The sequence below is a fragment of the Mobula birostris genome, chromosome 5, assembly GCF_030028105.1.
Source record: "Mobula birostris isolate sMobBir1 chromosome 5, sMobBir1.hap1, whole genome shotgun sequence".
Taxonomy (NCBI): domain Eukaryota; kingdom Metazoa; phylum Chordata; class Chondrichthyes; order Myliobatiformes; family Myliobatidae; genus Mobula; species Mobula birostris.
In genome coordinates, this window is record NC_092374.1 from 201,813,989 (window position 1) to 201,836,800 (window position 22,812).

A 22,812-nucleotide genomic window follows, 5' to 3' on the forward strand; every position below is an offset into this window, starting at 1 on the left:
AGACCACACTTGGAGTATTGTGAGCAGCATCTTATCTTAGAAAGGATATATTGACATTGGAGAGGAATCAGAGAAGATTCACAAGAATGATTCCAGGAATGAAAGGGTTACCGTATGAAGAATGTCTGGCAGCTCTTGGGCTGTATTCCCTGGAGTTCAGGAGAATGAGGGGGCTCTCATAGAAACATTCTGAAAAAGGCCTGAACAGATCAGATTTGGCAAAGTTATTTCCCATGGTAGGGGACTCTAGTACAACAGGGCATGACTTCAGGATTGAAGGACGTCCTTTTAGAACTGAGATGCAGAGAAATTACTTTAGTCAGAGGGTGGTAAGTCTGTGGAATTTCGAGCGGCCGTGGAGGCCAAGTCATTGGATGCATTTAAGACAGAGAAAGACAGGTTCTTCATTAGCCAGGGCATCAATGGGTATGGGGAGAAGGCAGGGGAGTGGGGATGACTGGAAGAATTGGATCAGCCCATGATTGAATGGTGGAGCAGACTTGATGGGCCGAATGGCCTACCTCTGCTTCTACATCTTATGGTCTTAAAATGAATATCTGATTCAATGTAGAGATCCCGGCTCACCTTGACTTCCCTCTCCCAGTCAGCACCACGACCACTTGTCCCAGTTACCCGGTCAGTCCCGGTGGACTTTAGCACCCGGGGGAGCCGGGGAGCTCAGGACACGCCGCCCGCGGCTGCTGCTGAATCCGCGGTGTTTCTGTCCCATTGACGGATGCGGTGAACGAGTTAAAATAAATGGATCGATAATTCTCACATCGTGTTTATTTCAGTCTCCGCACATTTATATTTACACTGACTTTCTCCTGACGCCGGTCCCGGATCCGACCCATCCACAGACCCGGAGCGGAACCGGAGCAGATTCTCAGCCACTCGTTTGTATATACAGTCCAGAAGAAAGGATAAAGTTTCTCCGTGAATTTATTCCCAGTGAAGGTGTGGAGATGGGACTTGGTCTCCGCGTTGTAAAATGAAACTGTCCCGGACTCGTAACGGAGATAAACTCCCACCCTCCTGGGGATGGGACCGGCAGGGAGACGGGATCGAGGGGAGGTGTGAACCTTCATTACGTCACCAAACCGCCCGAAGATCCAGAATCCGGTCTCCGGACTCAGTGTGACCCATCCCTTCCTCTCCACAGACTCTGCGGCGACTCCCAGACTCCAGCACCGATTCCCCGTCACCTCCACCTCCCAGTAATGTCTCCCCGATGTGAATCCCTCTGATCCCAGCACACAAAACCCGACTGTGAACCTCTTCCCGGTGTCAGGGAGATCCCTCCGGGTCCCGGTCGCTCTCACACTCTTCCGATCCTCAGACACCTCCAGCCGCGGACTCGCCGTTTCCACATCCAGGGTGACAGAGACTGGGGGGAGAAGCAGAGAATTAGAGAGTTCCCGCGGATCGGGGGGAAACTCGGGCAGCGCAGACCCGGGACCGGACCGGGGGAGAGGCCGCTGTGCTTCAGGCTCAGTCGGGTGGCCGACAGGACCCTTTCCTGGGATTTTACCCATACTGCAGCGGATGGACAACCAGCATCATCCCGAGAATTCCACGACATGGAGAGCGCATTTTTCCCGATCAACACACACAAAATTCTGGAGGATCTCAGCGGGTCAAACAACATGCGTCAAGGGAGATGTACAGTCGATGTCTCAAGCCGAGACCTTACCTCAAGATTGGAAGGAAGGACGGGAGATAGCTCTGGAAACGGATATGAGGAAGCAGTGGAGAAACAACTGGATCCAGATGAGGATGTGGTGAGTGAACACTGGAGGCATTTAAAGAGGGGGGAAGGCAGAATTCATTCATGTCGACCAACTCACTTTAATGAACTTGTTCCATTTGTCTATATTTGCCCATTATTCCTTTACAACTCTCCTACCCATGTACCTGTCCAGATGTCTTTTAAACATTGTAACTGTACCAACCTCTACAGTTTCCTTTGGCAGCCTCCTGAGCTCCAGGAAAAAAGACCCAGAGTATCCAGCCGCTCCTTATAACCCAAAACAGTAATATACTTGTAAATCTGTTTCATACCCTCTCAGTTTAATAACATTCTTCCTGGAGAAAGATCACCAGCACTGGACAGTGTGATCCAAATCATAAAGACAAGAAGGTCTGCGGATGCTGGAAATCCAAAGCAAAACACATCAAACCTTGACCGAAAATATCAACTGTTTATTCATATTCATAGCTGCTGCCTGACCTGCTGTTTTTCTCCAGCAGTTTGTGTGTGTTACTCTGCTCCAAATCTGGCCTTCCCAATCTCTTGTACACTCATAACGTGACGTCCCAGCTCCTGTACTCAGTATTCTGACTGATGAAGACAATCACCTCCTGGTCTCTCTGTTCCACAACACCCTCCAGGGCCTCACCGATTCCTGTGTAATCCTGTCCTGGTTTGCCTTCCAAAATGTAACACCCACATCTCTCTGAATTAATATCAATTTCCATCCAATGGCCTAGATATCTAATCCATCAAGATCTAATTGTAATCTTGGATAAACCATGAGCAACAGGGTTATGTAGTGGATAACACAATACTGTTGCAGCTCGCGGCATTCTGGAGTTCTGAGATCAATTGCGACACTATCTGTAAGGAGTTTGTATGGCCTCTCGGTGACCTCGTGCCTTTCCACTGGGTGCTCACGATTCATCCCTCAGATTGGGGAGCAGTGGACAGCGAGGAAGACCATCATTACTTGCAGTGGGATCTGGAGCAGCTGGAAAAATGGCCTGAAAAGTGTCAGCTGGAATTTAATGCAGACAAGTGTGAGCTGTTGCACTTTGGTAGGACCCCAGTGTAGGTCTTACACAGTGAATGGTCGGGCACTGAGGACTCTGTTCTACAGCAGATCTGGGAACAGGGGTCCATTAATACATCGAAAGTGCTGTTACAGGGAGATAGGGCCATCAAGAAAGCTCTTCTTTGACTTTCATAAATCAAAGTATTGAGTACCAGAGATGTATGTTATGTTGAAGTTGCATGAGATGTTGTTGAGGCCTAATTTGAAATATTGTGTGCAGGTTTAGTCACGTACATAGAACATAGAACATAGAATAGTACAGCACAGTACAGGCCCTTCGGCCCACAATGTTGTGCCAACCCTCAAACCCTGCCTCCCATATAACCCCCCACGTTAAATTCCTCCATATACCTGTCTAGTAGTCTCTTAAACTTCACTAGTGTATCTGCCTCCACCACTGACTCAGGCAGTGCATTCCACGCACCAACCACTCTCTGAGTAAAAAACCTTCCTCTAATATCCCTCTTGAACTTCCCAACCCTTACCTTAAAGCCATGTCCTTTTGTATTGAGCAGTGGTGCCCTGGGAAGAGGTGCTGGCTATCCACTCTATCTATTCCTCTTATTATCTTGTACACCTCTATCCTGTCTCCTCTCATCCTCCTTCTCTCCAAAGAGTAAAGCCCTAGCTCCCTTAATCTCTGATCATAATGCATACTCTCTAAACCAGGCAGCATCCTGGTAAATCTCCTCTGTACCCTTTCCAATGCTTCCACATCCTTCCTGTAGTGAGGCGATTAGAACTGGACACAGTACTCCAAGTGTGACCTAACCAGAGTTTTATAGAGCTGCATCATTACATCGCGACTCTTAAACTCTATCCCTCGACTTATGAAAGCTAACACCCCATAAGCTTTCTTAACTACCCTACCTACCAGTGAGGCAACTTTCAAGGATCTGTGGACATGTACCCCCAGATCCCTCTGCTCCTCCACACTACCAAGAATCCTGCCATCTACTTTGTACTCTGCCTTGGAGTTGGTCCTTCCAAGGTGTACCACCTCACACTTCTCCGGGTTGAACTCCATCTACCACTTCTCAGCCACTTCTGCATCCTATCAATGTCTCTCTGCAATCTTTGACAATCCTCTACACTATCTACAACACCACCAACCTTAGTGTCATCTGCAAACTTGCCAACCCACCCTTCTACCCCCACATCCAGGTTGTTAATAAAAATCATGAAAAGTGGAGGTCCCAGAACAGATCCTTGTGGGACACCACTAGTCACAACCCTCCAATCTGAATGTACTCCTTCCACCACCACACTCTGCCTTCTGCAGGCAAGCCAATTCTGAATCCACCTGGCCAAACTTCCCTGGATCCCATGCCTTCTTACTTTCTGAATAGCTACAGGAAAGGGTACCTACAGGAAAGAGTACAGAGAAAATTTACAGCGATGCAGCTGGGACTGGAAGACCTGAGTCATAAGGAAAGATTGAATACTTTAGGACTTTATTCCTTGTAACATAGAAGACTAAGGGGAGATTTGATAGAGGTATACAAAATTATGAGGGGTAGAGATATTGTAAATGAGCTTTTTCCACGGAGGTTGGATGGGATTACAACCAGAGGTCATGAGTTAAGGGTGAAAGATGAAAAGTTTAAGGGGAACATGAGGGGAAACTTCTTCATTTAGAGAGTCGTCAGAGTGTGGAACGAGCTGCCAGTGCAAGTGATGCATGCAAGCTCGATTTAAACATTTAAGAGAAGTTTGGACAGGTACATGGATGGCAGGAGTTGGAGGACGATGGTCCCGGTGCAGGTCGATGGGAGAAGGTAGTTTAAATGTTTCAGTACAGACCGGGTGGGCTGAAGGGCCTGTGCTGTTAGTTTCTATCACTCTGTGACGCTCGTACAAAGACATGACGGTTTGTAGGTTAAATGGTCACTGTACATTGCCCCAAGAATAGGCTAGTTTTAAATAGTTGGGGTGCTGGGTGGAGCAGGTCGTTGGACTGGGACGGCCTGTTTCACACTGTATCTAAATAAGTAAATAACCTCTTCACTGTCCATGAAACCACCAATTTTAGAGTCCTTCACAAACCTACTAAACATGTCACCTACATTCTCTGCAAGTCATTCATATGAATGATGAAAAACAGTGGACCCAGCACCGATCCCTGCAGCACAACCGCTGGTCACAGGACTCCACCCAGACAATTCTGTATCCTATTCCAGATCGTACTGTATCCCATGTGATCTAACTCTCTGCTACCTCGTCAAATCCCTCGCTAAACTCCATGGAGACGATGTCTACTGCACTTTCATCAGCTGTAATTTATTTATTGAGATACAGCACGGAATAGGCCCTTCCGGCCCTTTGACCCCCACCACCCGCAACCCCTGATTTAATCTGAGCCTGACCATGGGACAAGTTACAATGACCCCCACCACCCGCAACCCCTGATTTAATCTGAGCCTGACCATGGGACAAGTTACAATGACCCCCACCACCCGGCAACCCCTGATTTAATCCGAGCCTGACCATGGGACAAGTTACAATGACCAATTAACCTGCCAACCGGTACGAGTTTGGACTGTGAAACCAGAGCACCTGGAAGAAACCAACGTGGTCATGGGGAACGTACAAACTCCTTACAGGCAGTGACGGGACATGAACCCGGGTCACTGGTACAGTAAAGCGTTGTGCTAACCACTATGCTACCGTACCGTCCATGCAGAAAACCAAGCTGGGTATCCCTGATTAGTCCTTGTCTTTCCAAATGAATGTAGATCCTGTCTCTCAGAATCCCCTCCATTAATATACCCTCCACTGACGTTAGGCTCACCGGTCTGTACTTCCCAGGCTTTTCCCTGCAGCCGATCTTCAATAAATGTTCAACACTGGTCTCCCTCCAGTCTTCTGGCCCCTCACCCACAGCTATCGATGACACACATATCTCCAAAAGAGCCCCACAATTTCTTGCTGAGCTTCCCACAATGTCCTGGGATAAACTTGATCAGGACCTGGGGATTTATCGAACTTTATGCATTTCAGGACCTGCAGCACACTTGCTTCTGTAATGTGGTAGAAAATGAGATCGATCATTTTCTGTAACATGGGAGAATTGAGAGCCCCGTAGAACTGGCTGAGACAGAGAAATGATGACAGGGAAGGTTTAGAAGGATACGGGCCAAGTGCAGGTAAGTGAACTGGGAGGTGATCTGACAGAAATATATAAGATTATGAGGGGTGTAGATTGAGCAGAGGAGAAGGGGAGTGATGAGACAGGAGTCTGAAGTGACTGTGGACTGAAGATTGGTGAAAGATGGCAGGCAGGTTGCTCCAGGTAGCGGAAGGGTGGGGAGTGTGGACTGGAGTTGGGGGACACTGGGAAGTGAATGACAGGTGGAGACCAACACAATGAAAATTTTGATCACCAGTCAGAGCAAGGTTGCGGGGAAGGTTGGGAGATGGGAAGGTGGGAGACAGCTGTGGGAGGGTGAAAAACAGGAGCACAAAGGCCGATCTGTGCTGGAATCTTATCAGTAAAGGAGGTTCCACTCTATCCATCCATAGGGGAACTTCAGTGGCCAAAAATTTTGATTCCCATTCCAAAATGTCGGTCCACAGCCGCCTCTTGCGCCAAGATGAGGCCATCCTCAAGATGGAGGAGCAACACATATTCTGCCTGGGTAGCCTCTGACCTGATGGCATGAATATTGATTTCCTCTTCAGGTAAAATTTTTTCTCACTCCCCCCCCGCCTTCTTCTTTCTCCACTCTGGCCTTTAACCTCTTCTCACCTCCATATCACTACTCCCTGGGTCCCCTCCTCCTTCCCTTTCTCTTATGGTCCACTCTCCTCTCCGATCAGATTCCTTCTTCTCCAGCCCTTTAGCTGTCCCACCCCCTGGCTTCACCTCTCACCTTCTAGCTAGCCTCTCTCCCCTCTCCCCACCTTTTTATTCTGGCATCTCCCCCCTTCAATTTCACTCCTGAAGAAGGATCACAGCCCAAAACATCAACTGTTTATTCATTACAATAGATGCTGTCTGACCTGCTGAGTTCCTCCAGCATTTTGTGTGTGTTGATTTGGATCTCCAGCATCTGCAGACTTTTTCCTGTTTATGATCATGGAACCATGAGGGGAGAGATGAATGGCAGGTGGAATCGGAACCAGATGGGGAGGGGTGGAAAGCCTGTGGTGAACTGTGTGTGTAGATGGAAACAGAAGGTGAAGGGGATGAATATGGGTGATAAGGGTCCCTTTGTCTCCTTTCCCACAAACCCACTCCCCACAGCCCCTCATTAGGACAGAGGATGAATTTGCAGAGACTCTGGCAGATATATTAGCTTCACATTTCACCACAGGTGAGCTGCTGGAAGACTGGAGGATGGCTCAGGTGGTGCCTTAAGAAGGGCTGGAAGGTCACACCAGGGAACTCCAGGGGAGCCCAAAACTAGAGGGCAGAGATTGAAGGTAAGAGAGGAAAGTTTTTCAAGGGATCTGCAGGGCAGCTTTCTCACTGTGAGGGAAGTGGGTACATGTGGAATTTGCTGCCAAAGGAAGCTGTGGAAAGAGGTATAATTAAAATAATATAAAATCAATTTAGACAGGTACAACAATAGGCAATGGTTAGAAAGATATGGGACAAACACACGGAAATGTGTCTGTGTCTCTGACGGTGTGTCCCCTCTGATGGTGCATTTGGATATTATCAATATATCAATGTATCAATGTGTGTGTGTCTGTGTGGTGGTTGTGGTAAATATCAGTGTGTCTTCACATGTCCAGTGTGTGTTGACTTTGTGTGACACGTGTGTGAATTGTTCAAATAGAAACCATTCACTGTGTCGGAAGAGAATAGTTTCCAGGTTACTGAGGGGACTATCAATGTGCAATGTTGAGGCTGTGACTACAACTTGCTAAACCTTCTTGTGAATGTGTGTGAGGGAGATTTGCCAGACCAGTTATAAGACCATAAGACCATAAGACAAAGGAGCAGAAGTCGGCCATTCGGCCTATCGAGTCTGCTCTGCCATCTCATCATGAGCTGATCCATTCTCCCATTTAGTCCCACTCCCCCACCTTTTCACCCCGATCTTTGATGCTCTGGTGACTCAGATACCTATCAATCTCTGCCTTAAATATACCCAATGACTTGGCCTCCACTGCTGCCCGTGGCAACAAATTCCATATATTCACCACCCTCTGGCTAAAAAAATTTCTTTGCATTTCTATTCTGAATGGGCACCCTTCCATCCTTAAGTCATGCCCTCTCATACTAGACTCCCCCATCATGGGAAACAACTTAGCCACATCCACTCTGTCCATGCCTTTCAACATTTGACACGTTTCTATGAGGTCTCCCCTCATTCTTCGAAACTCCAAGGAATACAGTCCAACAGTGGACAAACATTCCTCTTATGTTAACCCTCTCATTCCCAGAATCATTCTAGTGAATCTTCTCTGTACCCTCTCCAACGTCAGCACATCCTTTCCTAAATAAGGAGACCAAAACTGTCCACAGTACTCCAAGTGAGGTCTCACCAGCGCCTTATAAGGCCTCAACATCACATCCCTGCTCCTATACTCTATTCCTCTAGAAATGAGTGCCAACATTGTATTCACCTTCTTTACCACCGAGTCAACCTGGAGGTTAACTTTAAGAGTATCCTGCACGAGGACTCCCAAGTCCTGTTGCATCTCAGAACTTTGAATTCTCTCCCCTTTTAAATAATAGTCTGCCCGTTTATTTCTTCTGCCAAAGTGCATAACCATGCACTTTCCAACATTGTATTTCATTTGCCACTTCTCTGCCCATTCTTCCAATCTATCCAAGTCTCTCTGCAGACTCTCAGTTTCCTCAGCACTACCGGCCCCTCCACCTATCTTCGTATCGTCAGCAAACATAGCCACAAAGCCATCTATTCCATAATCCAAATCGTTGATGTACAACATAAAAAGAAGCGGCCCCAACACGGACCCCTGTGGAACACCACTCGTAACCGGCAGCCAACCAGAATAGGATCCCTTTATTCCCACTCTCTGTTTCCTGCCAATCAGCCAACGCTCTACCCATGTATGTAACTTTCCAGTAATTCCATGGGCTTTTATCTTGTTAAGTAGCCTCATGTGTGGCACCTTGTCAAAGGCCTTCTGAAAATCCAAATATACAACATCCACTGCATCTCCCTTGTCTAGCCTACTGGTAATTTCCTCAAAAAATTGTAATAGGTTTGTCAGGCAGGATTTTTCTTGAAGGAATCCATGCTGAGTTCTACCTATCTTGTTATATGCCTCCAGGTACTCTGTAACCTCATACTTGACAATCGAATCCAACAACTTCCCAACCACCGATGTCAAGCTAACAGGTCTATAATTTCCTTTTTGCTTCCTTGCCCCCTTCTTAAATAGCGGAGTGACATTTGCAATCTTCCAGTCCTCCGGAACCATGCCAGAATATATCGACTTTTGAAAGATCATCGCTAATGCCTCCGCAATCTCCACAGCTACTTCCTTCAGAACATGTGGGTGCATTCCATCTGGTCCGGGTGATTTATCTACCTTATTTATCTATGCTGTGTTCACCAGTGTTAATGCTGGTTGGTGTGTCCGGGCTCAGTCTTTAACGTAAACAGGAATTCTGCAGATGCTGTAAATTTGAGCAACACACATCAAAGTTGCTGGTGAACGCAGATGCTGTAAATTTAAGCAACACACATCAAAGTTGCTGGTGAACACTGCAGATGCTGTAAATTTAAGCAACACACATCAAAGTTGCTGGTTCACCAGCAACTTTGATGTGTGTTGCTCAGTCTTTAATGCGGTGGTTTGATAACAGCAGTGAGCCTCGTGTGTCCAGCAGGGGGCAGAGCTGAGTCAATCAGACTGCGGTCACGGACAGGTCAGACAGGGTGAGTGGCACGAAGGACTGGTGTATTTTTCTGACAATCCCTGTCACCACAGTGATACCAGATTTTATCCCCCTTAATGTCATTAATGGAATATTACTTCCAGAGCTACCATGTCAGGATTCAAACTCGTGCATTGGCTTGTTTGTCCAGCGCAAATGGGATCAGGATGCAATGATTCATCTAACAGACCAGTGAATTGGTTGTATCTTGCCCCTGGTTTGGTGTGTTCAAGGGTCTGACATCTCCAGCTGACCATGTGGCAGTGATGTGCCCCAGCAGGTGGGGTTGGTGCCAGAATGAATCTGTATGTTTTACCTCGCTTAATGCTGTCCAACGCTTCTCCCAATGCAATGTCGAACAAATAGGGGTGATAGAATTTTTCAACCAGTAGGGCACCATCTGTCACTGACAATGTCTGTTCTTCATTACTAATCCTGTAAATATTATACATCTAGTTATAAACTGAACATCAGTGATATTTGAACTATTTTACAAATCCATACAGAGTTTCAGTCAAGACCATGTCCTACCTCCTCTTCCGACGAGCTTCCTCCTGAAATAAATAAAACACAGATCTCAATTGACTGAGACTGACCATTGGCATCCGAACAGCAGGAATCTGAGCCTAGTTATTACAAGCTGCTGAAAATTCCCACTAAACTCACTCCCACTGAAACGAATGGAGAAAGAGGGACACAGAACCACGGGAGTAAGTACAAGGAATAATTATGAGTGCAGAGACAGAGGGTGGAAGGTCTCATGCTATCCATTCGAAGTAGGCTGCCGTGGATTTATTGCATTCACTTTGAAGAAGTGGCTGCGAGATCTTGGCTTCACTAGAAGAGAGATCAAGTCAATCAGCAGGGCTGTAGCTGAGGCAGCAGAGAAAGGATCAGCATGGGTGTGGACCAAGTATGTCCAGAGGGGCAGATAGCCGGACAGTGTATATATATCTTGCAAGCCCTTCAGTAGTTGCATAGACACCTGAAGAGCAGACTATCTGTTGGATGGAAGTGACCAACAACTCTGATAGAGGCAGATGCCAAGTTTTTAAGCTCACCATTGGGAGGTGGTGCTTTAGCACTGCTGGCCCGCCACCTCGAGGGAGTCTTGATCATAAACGGGCCGAAACTCCTGAAGACAGGTGGCAGATCAACTGATGATCCCACTGGTGATAGCACAGGACAGTTAACATTTTAGTCCACGTGTATTCTGTAACTCTGAAATTTATACCATAACTGAGAGGATGAAACTTACAGGAGATACTGGACAAGTTGTGCGTTTTTATCTGGTTACGATGTCAGGGAGGATCAGATGGAGGAATTTAATGGATTTGTTGGGATGGGAGTGGAGAAAATATTTCTCCTTGTGTGAGACCAAATGTCAAAGATAAAACATCAGTTGGTTGTTAATAAATGCCACAAGAAATGTGGTGAAGAGAATATCAGAAGCACACTCACAGCCTGTGACTGTAACTGGGTGTTACTCTGAGTATCAGGGATATTATACGTGGCAATCACAGAAACGATCACCAACTCAGTGCTCTGATCAGAGTAACTCATTCCCGAGAAGGTTGCAGACTGTCCTGTGATGTACAGATGTTGTGGGAGGCCGGTTTGGGACAATCACAACTCTGAACAGTCAGGATGTCCACATGGTGGAAATCAGTTTCCAACTACATTATTTGCATTAAAATGCATCATTTTTTGACAGTGCACTTTTACAGATCCAAAGTGAAATCTCTCACCATGAGGAATGTGATATTTTCTTGTCGATCCATCCGTTCCTGTAACTTTGAGATTTCCTCCTGGGTAGAATTTAAATTCCCTTGAATCTCTCGAAGACTTTTCTCCATTGGATTCAGAATCCTCTCCTCTTCTTCCCTGAGATTTCGCAGTGCACGCTGCTCTTTCTCAGTGAGAACCCGGCGCAGTTCAGCAAAATGGGATGTGATCTGGGACTGAAGGCTGTGTGACTGTTCCTGTCCAATGAAAGGAGAGGATAGTTTCCTATTTGAGGCTATTTTTTGTATTTCCTTCTGACATGGAATGTAACCATTCAGCCCATTAACGTCTCTGCTGGTTTTCAGAACAATCCCCTCCATCACATTCCCCCACGTCTCCCTGAAACATATACTCTGTCTCTGACCCACTAACTCCGACCTGATTCACAGACCACCCACAATCACAAGGTTAATTACAGTAGCCAAATTACCGTTCAACCTGCAAAGTCAGCTAAAGGAAGGTACTGGTTACGGAAAGAACATGCAAACTCCACGCAGCACCCACAAAACGCTGGAGGAACTCAGCAGGTCGGGCAGCATCCGTGGAAAAGATCAGTCGACGTTTCGGGCTGGAACTCTTCGTCAGGACTGAAGAGGGAAGGGGCAGAGGCCCTATAAAGAAGGTGGGGGGAGGGTGGGAAGGAGAAGGCTGGTAGGTTCCAGGTGAAAAACCAGTAAGGGGAAATTTAAAGGGGTGGGGGAGGGGAAGCAGGGAGGGGATAGGCAGGAAAGGTCAAGAAGGAATAGGGGAAAACACAATGGGTAGTAGAAGGAGGCGGAATGTTGAGGGAGGTGGTAAGCAGCTGGGGAAGGGGGCAGAGTGACATAGCAATAGAGGAAGGGAGGGGGAGGGAATTACTGGAAGTTAGAGAATTCTATGTTCATACCAAGGGGCTGGAGACTACCTAGATGGTATATGAGGTGTTGCTCCTCCAGCCTGAGTTTAGCCTCATCATGACACGAGAGGAGGCCATGTATAGACATATCTGAATGGGAATGGGAAGCAGAGTTGAAGTGGGTGGCTACTGGGAGATGCTGTCTGTTTTGGCGGACGGAGTGGAGGTGCTCGATGAAGCAGTCCCCCAATCTGCGTCGGGTTTCACCGATGTAGAGGAGGCCGCACCGGGAGCACCGGTTGCAATAGATGACCCCAACAGACTCACAAGTGAAGTGTTGCCTCCCTTGGGAGGACTGTCTAGGGCCCTGAATGGTGGCAAGAGAGGAGGTGTAGGGACAGGTGTAGCACTTGTGCTTACAGGGATAAGTGCCGGGTAGGAGATCCGTGGGGAGGGACGTGTGGACCAGGGAGTCGCGGAGGGTCCGATCCCTGCAGAAAGTGGAGAGGGGTGGAGAGGGGTGGAGAGGGAGAGATGTGCTTAGTGGTGGGGTCTTGCTGAAGGTGGCAGAATTTGCAGAGGATAATGTGCTGGATCCGGAGGCTGGTGTGGTGGTAGGTGAAGACAAGGGGAACTCTGTCCCCGTTGTGGTGGCGGGAGGATGGTGTGAGGGCCGAAATGCGGGAAATGGAGGAGATGCGGGTGAGGGCATCATTGATGACAGCAGAAGGGAAACCACAACCCTTAAAGAAAGAGGACATTTGAGATGTCCTGGAATGGAAAACCTCATCCTCGGAGCAGATGCGGCGGAGACGGAGGAACTGGGAATTGTGAATGGCATTTTTGCATGTGGCAGGGTGGGAAGAGGTATAGTTGAGGTAGTTATGAGAGTCAGTGGGCTTGTAGAAGATGTCAGTGGACAGTCTGTCTCCAGAGATGGAGACTGAGAGATCGAGAAAGGGGAGAGAAGTGTCGAATTTAGACCAAGTGAATTTGAGGGCTGGTTGGAAGTTAGAAGTAAAGTCGATGAAATTGACGAGCTCAGCATGGGTGCAGGAAGCAGCACCAATGTAGTCATCAATGTACCGAAGGAAATGTTGGGGAGCAGTACCAGAATAGATTCGGAGCACAGACTGTTCCACATAACCAACGAAGAGGCAGGCATAGCCGGGGCCCATGCAAGTTCCCGTAGCTAGTTGTGGAGCAGTACCAGAATAGATTTGGAGCACAGACTGTTCCACATAACCAACGAAGAGGCAGGCATAGCTGGGTCCCATTCGAGTTCCCATAGCTACACCCTTAGTCTGAAGAAAGTGGGAAGAGCCAAAAGAGAAGTTATTGAGTGTAAGAACCAGTTCCGCCAACTGGGGGAGGGTAGTGGTGGTGGGGAACTGGTGAGTCTATTATCCAGAAAGTAGCGGAGAGGTCCCAGCTATGCCTGCCTCTTCATTGGTTATGTGGAACAGTCTGTGCTCCAAACCTATTCTGGTACTGCTCCCCAACTTTTCCTTTGGTAAATTGACGACTACATTGGTGCTGCTTCCTGCACCCATGCTGAGCTCGTCAATTTCATCAACTTTACTTCTAACTTCCACCCAGCCATCAAATTCACTTGGTCTATCTTGGACAATTCTCTCTCCTGTCTCGATGTCTCGGTCTCCATCCCTGGAGACAGACTGTCTACTGACATCTTCCTCAAGCCCACTGACTCTCATAACTACCTCAGCTATATCTCTTTGCAACCCACCACATGCAAAAATGCCATTCCCTATTCTCAGTTCCTCCGTCTCCGCCGCATCTGCTCCGAGGATGAGGCTTTCTGTTCCAGGACATCTCAAATGTCCTCTTTCTTTAAGGATCATGGTTTCCCTTCTGCTGTCATCAATGATGCCCTCACCACCATCTCCTCCATTTCCTGCACTTTGGCTCTCACCCCATCATCCCGCTACCACAACAGGGACAGAGTTCCGCTTGTCCTCACCTACCACCCCACCAGCCTCCGGATCCAGCACATTATCCTCCGCAACTTCCGCCACATTCAACAGGACCCCACCACAAAGCACATTTTTCCCTCTCCACCCCTCTCCGCTTTCCACAGGGATCGGTCCCTCCGCGACTCTCTGGTCCACACATCACTCCCCATGGATCTCCCACCCGGTACTTATCCCTGTAAGCGTAAGTGCTACACCTGTCCCTACACCTCCTCTCTTGTCACCATTCAGGGCCCCAGACAGTCCTTCCAAGTAAGGCAACACTCCACTTGTGAGTCTTTTGGGGTCATCTGTTGCATCCGGTGCTCCCAATGCGTCCTCCCCTACATCGGTGAAACCCAACACAGATTGGGGGACCACTTCATCGAGCACCTCCGCTCCGTCCGCCACAACAGACAGGATCTCCCAGTAGCCACCCACTTCAAATCTGCTTCCCATTCCCATTCAGATATGTCCATACATGGCCTCCTCTACTGCCATGATGAGGCTAAGCTCAGGTTGGAGGAGCAACTCCTCATATACCGTCGAGGTAGTCTCCAGCCCCTGGTATGAACATAGAATTCTCCAACTTCCAGTAATTCTCTCCCCCTCCCTTCCCCCATCCCTATGTCACTCTGCCCCCTCCCCCAGCTGCCTATCACCTCCCTCATGGTTCCGCCTCCTTCTACTATCCATCGTGTTTTTCCCTATTCCTTCTTCACCTTCCCCTCCCCCCACCCCTTTATCTTTCCCCTTACTGGTTTTTCACCTGGAACCTACCAGCCTTCTCCTTCCCACCTTCTTTATAGGGCCTCTGCCCCTTCCCTCTACAGTCCTGACGAAGGGTTCCGGCCCAAAACGTCGACTGAGCGTTTCCACGGATGCTGGCCGACCTGCTGAGCTCCTCCAGCGTGTTGTGAGTGTTGCTTTGACCCCAGAATCTGCAGATTATTTTGTGTTTAAAACTCCACGCAGACAGCTCCAGGGGTCAGGATCGATCCCAGGTTACTGGAACTGCGATACTCTGCTATTCTGCCTCAAGGGGAACAAAACTACACAGCAAATTTGTAAATTCTGCTCTGGAAGTCTCACCAGAACTCCAGAAATCTTCTCTTTCTGTTGTTGCTCCATTTCCTCGAAGTCTGATTTCTTTTTAGTGAGAGAGTCTAAGGAAGATTTAACCCGACCCTGGGAATCAGAGAGTAAAGAAATTAGACCAAAATATGCAACTAAGTAAACAACTGATCAAAACCTGGTTAGTTTTACCTTGTAGATTTCAACGGCTTCGTTAACCGGCATGAGGTTGTGAGACTTGTGTTCCCGCGCAGTCGCGCAGATCAGGCAGATCAGTGTCTTGTCCGTCTCACAAAACAGCTTCAGTTCTTCCTCATGTTTCTCGCAGTGAAGTTTACTTTCCTTCTCTTTCGGGTTCAGGTTTAGTTTTCGAGCTTTCTCAGACAGATTTGCTAAGGCCCGATTGACCCTGAGGGTGCGGTCTGCAATCTCCTCTCTACATTCCGGGCAGGAGTTTCTCTCCTTCCTTTCCCAATACCGTGTGATGCAGGAGCGGCAGAAGTTGTGTCCACACTCCAGTATAACTGGATCGGTGAAAAAATCGAGGCAAATGGGACAAATTACCTCCTCGGTTAAACTCTCGACCTGTGCTTTCGAAGCCATGTTAACTCTCGGTACTTCCTGGTTCAGAATCCTTTCACTTTCGGGGAGCTGCTGAACGCTTGTGGTACCGCGATTGTCCACTAGGGGCGCTGCAGTCTCGGGAATGAATGTTCCTTTTCAGTGAGCAGGAATCGTGTTCGTTTCCACAGCAGGGATCAGCAACACTTTAAACAAGGCTAACATAGATAAAGCCGGAGAGAAGAGCTTGGTTCAGTCTACAGCAGAACTAAAGGGGCAAGTCCTGAAAAGAGAGACACAAGGGACTGTGAAAGCAAGAATCTGGAAAGAACGAAGTGAGTCACACAGTATTTGTGATGAAAAATAGAGAGAAGATATTCCAGGTTGAGACAGTCCAAATGAAGGTTCTCGACCCGAAATGTCGATTGTCCATTTCTCTCCACAGATGCTGCCTGACCCTCGATGTTCCTCCAAAAGCTCGTTTTGTTTAGCTTGAGGACTGAAGATAGTCAGACTGAGGTGGGAAAACGGTGATTAATGTAAATTTATGCAACTATTAAATCAGTTAATGATATGGAACACGGGATGTGGAGAGAATCTGCTGTGCGGAGACTGTTGCTGTGGCGATGACAATGATGTGGCTGCAGGAATAACCACAGGACTGGACATTGTACGTGACAGTGTGGAAAACATTCAACTCCTGATTTCCATTTCCCTTCTTGACTTCACCACATATGGCCCGGCTCCAAAGGTCCGGTCTTACTTGTTCTGAACAGGCCCATGTGTGGAAATGATTTCCCCCTGCCTGTCTTCTAAACCCCGTTAGCCCATGAGAGCAGGGGCACTGGGCTGGAATCTCCACTCACAAACACAAGAGATTCTGCAGATGCTGGAATTCCAGAGCAACACACACAATATACTGGAGGAACTCAGCCGGTCAGGCAGCATATGGAGAGAAATAAACAGCGTTGAAGGTTCTCAGTCTGAAACGACGACTGCTCTCCTCTCCACAGCCCCTGAGGTCCTCCAGCGTTTTGAGTGTGTTGCTCTCTGACAGTCTTCATCAGGCAGCTTCCACAACAGCAGCTCGAGGGACAGAGGGACTGGGGGTTGGGTTGTGGGTGTGGGGACCAGTCTCCCACTTAAATACGGTTCAGATGGAACAGTACAGAAAGAACCTGCCAGGCAGCAGTGGTGAGTTTCGGGAACAAGACAGTTTATTCAGGCCCTGTTACAGTGAACATCGGGGAACACTTCGAGTGTCATCGCAAAGATACTCCACTGAGTCAATGGTCTTTCGGCTTCCTGTTATACAATGGCAACATGTGGATTTCATAAAAATTCATCAGAAACCTGTGTTTCTCTGTAGTATTTGACAATTGATTATTTCTATGTGGTGTCTCTCGATCTGACAGACAACCATTTCCCAGTGCTCTCTGTAATTCATTGTCTTCATTTCTGACCCTGTTTTCCTGCCATGACTCTCCTTATCTGATGATAAACTCTCCTGCCGTGGTCTGCAATCCAAACTCCACCTGTTTACCTTTGATCCAGTGAGCGTCACCTTGCTGACTAAACACATCCACAGTCTAATCACTGCACTGACTGTCATATCGTCACCTCTCAGTGACCTTCTCCCTCGGCCTAACTACTATAATTTCCCTAACGGTGAGGCAGCTAGTTACAATATTTTGCAATTTTCCCAGTTCTCATGATTCCCAGAGATCCCTTCCTCAGATATCACTGCCTGACACTGCGTGATGTGATTGTCACCTGCCACATATCAGCCCAGGCCTGGATATTGTCCGGGTCTTGCTGCATTTGTGTTGTGGGCTGCTTCATTATCTGAGGGGTGGTAGATGGTGCTGAACATTGTGTCGTCATCAGTGACCATCCCGACCTCTGACCTTACGATGGACAGAAGGTCATTGATGAAGCAGCTGAGGGAGTTTGGGCCGAGGACTCTGTCCTGTGGAGTTCCTGCAGAGATGTCCTGTGGCTGAGATGATCAGCTCCAAACACCACAACCATCTTCTTTGATTCCCACTGATTACCCCATTATTCCTTCACTTGCTCTATTTATTTTATAATTCATAGTGATGTTATGTCTGTGCACTGCACTGTTGCTGCAAAGCAACACATTTCACATCAGATATAACAGAGATAATAAACAGAAACTCGACGTCTCAGGCTGAGACCATTCATTCGGGCTGGAAAGGGAAGGGGGTGAGGCCAGAATAAGAAGGTGATGGGAGGGGAAGGAGTTGAAGCTGACAGGTGACAGGTGAGACCAAGTGAGGAGATAGGTGGGTGGATGGGGGAAGGTGGAGGCAATAGGTGGACAAGGTGAAGGGCTGAAGGAGGAGGAATCTAAAAGACGAGGACAGTGGACCCTGGAGTAAAGGGAAGGAGGAGGGGCAGCACAAGGAGGTGATGGGCAGGTGGGGAGGAGAAGTAGTGAGATGGTCATCAGAAGGGTAGAAAGAGGGAAGGTGGAGGAGGGAGACATTACCAGAATTCCTCGTGTTTAGAAGACAAGCTGTATTCTGATCGACTGCAGATTTCTGCAGCATGATGGACTCAGGGTCAAGGACGATTTGCTTTTTGTGTGACTGTATTTTACTGATCTCGTGTATGTGCCTTGTGCTGGGTGTGACTGTTGTTACTGTATTAGCAGCTTGGCCCTGGGGTAACGTTGTCTCCTTTGGTTGTATTCATGAGTATCGAATGACAATTGAACCTGAACCTGATGGGGAAGCTTTAGTGAGGGTGCAGAAGATATTTAGCAGGATGCTGTCTGGATTAGAAAGAATGTCTTTCAGGTTCAGTGAACACGGGCTTTTGTCTTTGGAGTGAAGAAGGATGAGAGTTGGCGATAGATGAAAGACGTAAATCGAGTGGATGGCCAGAGACTTTTCCCCAGCGCAGAAATGGCTTTTAGCACACGGAGGAAACCCACGTGGTCACGGGGAGAATGTACAAACACGTTACAGGCTGCAGTGGGAATCGAACCCATGTCGCTATTGTGTTATGAGTGAATATGAGTGAAGAACACGGTGACACGCTCACAGAACCCATTTGGAAGGTCAGATACCGCTGTCGGAAGATCCTCATGCAGACAATGGTCTCACAGAGAATATGCAGATAACTTCTAATTAGCTGCTTATCACACAACCTTGGAGAGTGTTCAATACCTTGTCCTTGGATGTTGCACGTTTATTTATTTGTGTTTCAGTTGGACTGCGTTTTCAGCATTTTGTCAATACAGTTTAAATTTACGCTGGTGTGAGTTATATTATTGCTTCCTCGTGATCAGTAAATTTTCACAGGTGTGTCGGTGTTCATGCAAGTGATGGCCTCACTTTCCCTTAAAGGGGCACTCAAAATTTTGTGTTGTGATACGCAAATAATATTTACCCTAGACAATTTAATATATTTCTTATTATAATTTATAGATTTTATTATGTATTGCAATGTACTGCTGCCTCAGAACAACAAATTTCATGATCTATACCAGTATTAAACCTTATACTGAGGTAACCCTGAAACAATACCCTGTCAATGGACTGCTGGTAATAGGAGCTCTGCGCAAACGAGCTTTCAGATTTCCTGAGCCCATCAGTGGCCACACCGCCTCTTTATCTCAGCACACCAGGCTGCTGTGACACTTGGTGCAGCGGCTGCAAACACTGAGGATAAAGGGCACTGTGTGGGGCCTCCAAGTTCGTCATTTCCAGCACACAAGTGTAAAGGAGAACATAATTTTTACTCTGCATCCAATGCAGCACACACACAAACAACACAACAAAATAAAGAACACGGTTATAAAAACACAATAAATGTAAATACAAAAGCTAGTTTATATACATTGCTTGTATGTCCATAAAGTGACACGAGGCACAGCTCTATTTGCACATCAGGTGAGTGACAGGAAATGTGGGTCACTGGAGGGCGTTGTTGATCGGCCTTAGTGGTTGGGGTAAAGAAACAATCACAAAATGCTGGAGGAACTCAGCAGGCCAGGCAGCATCTGTAGAAAGGAGTAAACAGCCGACATTTCGCGCCGAAACCCTCCATCTTGACTGCTTGGGGAAGGTAACTTTTTGAGTCTTCCCATCGCATACTCAGACTCCAGCTTTTTGTGTGTGTGTGGCTCCGGATTCCAGCGGCTGCGGTCTCTTCTGCCCCTTTTTGCTTTGGAGACGGTGTAGTTGAATCTTTAAAAAAAATATACAGACTGCGTGGACGAGCTTGGGCTTCGGGTGCGAGCGTACCGGTGGCTGAATGCCCTTCCTGCGGGGAGGGGTTGTGAGACGTTCCCTCCGCTGCCGTCCCGTCCCGCCCACGAGGGGCGGTCACCGCACGTAATAATGAGTTAAGACAGCGGCGCCGCGGTGCCGCAGAACGACTGATGGAATCGGACCGGTGGAACCTGTTCGCCCGTCGACCGGCCTCTCACCGCCGTGGAGTATGGCCCAGGGGCGGCCGGGCAGTCACAGCGCATCGGGAGCCGGCTGGGGGCTGCATCTGTTGGCCGCTGCCTGCTTGCTGCTCTTACCCGGCGCTGTGCTGCAGGTTCAGGAGAGGGCCTGGGTGGGTGACAGGGACCGGCTGTGGGAGGGCGAGAAGTGTCGGTGGGGTGGAGGATTATAAGGGTGGGTTCTGGGGTCGAGTTGAGAGGCTGGGACAAACCGCAGGGAGGGAGCATGTGTTCCCCTAATTGGACACGTAAAGGAAATTGTCAAACGGTTAAGCTCGGTTCAAACGGTGACCGCCAAAAGAATGCAGAAGATCCAAAGCTGTACAGAGGGTGGGAGGGGTAGAGGTGCAGATGATGGGAATGCTGGGTTAACGAAAGGTAGGAGAGTGGGAGGGGTGAGGGGTACTGAGGGTGGGAGATAAGTGTGAGGTGGTTAATTCCGGTACGGGGAGTACGGAGGGGTGGGGAGTACGGAGGGCAGTGTGGGGTGGGGGAACAAAAAATTAGAAGGAAAAGAAAGGGCCAAAACGCTGATGGCAAATAAAGGGAGTTTTAAATATGTTTCAGCAAGAATTCAAGTTAAGAGGTGATTGGGAGTAAAAGAAATGATCTGCTTGGAGAGCAAAATGAATATGAATTGTGAGTAATTTGCAGAAGGCTTCAGGAAAGTGGGGTGGTTCTGATACCGTCAGCTTTGTGGCGGGCGACACAAGCGATGGATGCAAGCTTGATGTCAATGTTTAAGAGAAGTTTGAATAGAGTTTTGATAGAGGTATGCAAAATGATGAGGAGTATCAATAGGGTAAATGCAAGCAGGTTTTGCCCACTGAGGTGAGGTGAGATGAGAGGAGTGGTTATGATACAGCAAGTGACATTTGGCCCTGGTGACAGACAGACACACTCTCACAGTTCAGCCACACTACAACTGTCAGCTGCTTATCATCGAGGGCTGGCCTAATTTAACTCGGGAATTTTGAGGAAGTTTTTACAGGCAATGTGTCAATAAGATTAAAAGTGTACAGAAAACTTGCAGGGAATTGAAGACCCGAGTTAGAGGGAAAGATTGAATAGGTTAGGAATAGGTTATTGAATAGGTTATTCCCTGGAGCATGGTAGACTGGAGATGCTGGAATCGGAAGAACAGACATACTGAACACAGCTTAGCCACCCCACAGTTCAGTGGAACTCAGTGGGTCGGAAGGAACTGTTGACATTTCGGGTTGAAAGTTGCATCAGGACAGTCCTGAAGTTACAAAGGAATCACAAGGCTGTACAGTTAAATCTGCAGAGGATGTTTCCAATAACGTGAGGATCTAGGACCAGAGGGCACAGCCTCACAATAAAAGGATGTCCATGTAGGGTAGGTGACAGAAGTTTGTGTAGGGGAATAATTTGCAATCAGTGATCATAATGTCATAGTTACATCTGACTGGAGGCCTGTGATGCGTGGTGTGCCCTGGGGATCAGTGCTGGGTATGTTGTTGTTTGCCATCTATATCCATGAGCTGGCTGATGATGTTAACTGGATCAGCAAAGCTGTCAATAACACAAAGATTGAGGGTTTAGTGGATAGTGAAGAAGGCTATCATGGCTTGGAGCAGGATCTCCATCAGCTGAAAAATGAATTTTAAGGAGAAGTGTGAGGTATTTCACTTTGGTAGACCAACACAATGAACTGTAGGGCCCTGAGATGTGTGGGAGTACAAAGGGATCTCAGAATGCAGGTCCATAATTCATTGAAAGTGGTGTCACAGGTAGATAGGGTCGTAAACAAAGTTTTTGGCACATGTGCCAAAAATTGAAGTTTTGAGCGCAGGAGATGGGATGTTATGTTGAAGTTGTCTGAGACACTGGTAAGGCCTGATTTGGAGTATTGTGTGCAACTTTGGTCACCTGCCTACAGGAAAGATGTAAATAAGGTTGAAAGACGTACTTGCTGCCCGTTACAGCCGCTGGTTTTTAGGGCAGCAATGAAGGTCCTCCATCTCTGGCGGTGTTCAGAACTTCCTTCATTGTATCAGTAGCTTCTCCTCCATTTTTACTACTGTCAATCACACAAGTCCTGGTTGGAGACTCGGGAATACCGTCACACTCTGATGTAGAAGAGCTTTTCATTGCTGTTTCCATAACAATTTTGGTTTTCCAGTTAGCCCTGAGCTGAACCCCTGAACCTGGTGGACAATGGACCAGTTTTAGCCTGACTTCTACCCTTTGACCTGTTTGGCATGTGTGACCCTAACCAAGAGCCAAAGTTTAATGCCCTGACTCCACCCTGCATAGCTCTCCAGGTCATTGAGGCACGCCAGCTTCCAATCTGTGACAAGGTTGTCGTCCCCTTTGAGGAAGGTTGAAGGAGTAAAGAGAAAGATGCTTTTTTTCAAGGATGTTGTTAATGCTGGAGGACTTGAGTTACA

The 22,812-nt window shown here is 47.8% G+C and overlaps 1 protein-coding gene across 1 annotated transcript in view; it reads right to left on the bottom strand.

Moving 5' to 3' along the window:
• Window positions 1-281: 281 nt before the first annotated feature.
• Window positions 282-22,812, bottom strand: part of LOC140198472 (uncharacterized) — an 82,014-nt gene continuing 59,483 nt past the window's right edge. Inside the window, 8 exon segments of the mRNA XM_072259557.1 lie at window positions 282-1,387; window positions 10,010-10,128; window positions 10,225-10,247; window positions 11,442-11,675; window positions 15,376-15,471; window positions 15,550-16,017; window positions 16,019-16,124; window positions 20,301-20,487. Coding sequence (XP_072115658.1) covers window positions 786-1,387; window positions 10,010-10,128; window positions 10,225-10,247; window positions 11,442-11,675; window positions 15,376-15,471; window positions 15,550-16,017; window positions 16,019-16,124; window positions 20,301-20,487 — 1,835 coding nt within the window. The 3' untranslated portion in view covers window positions 282-785.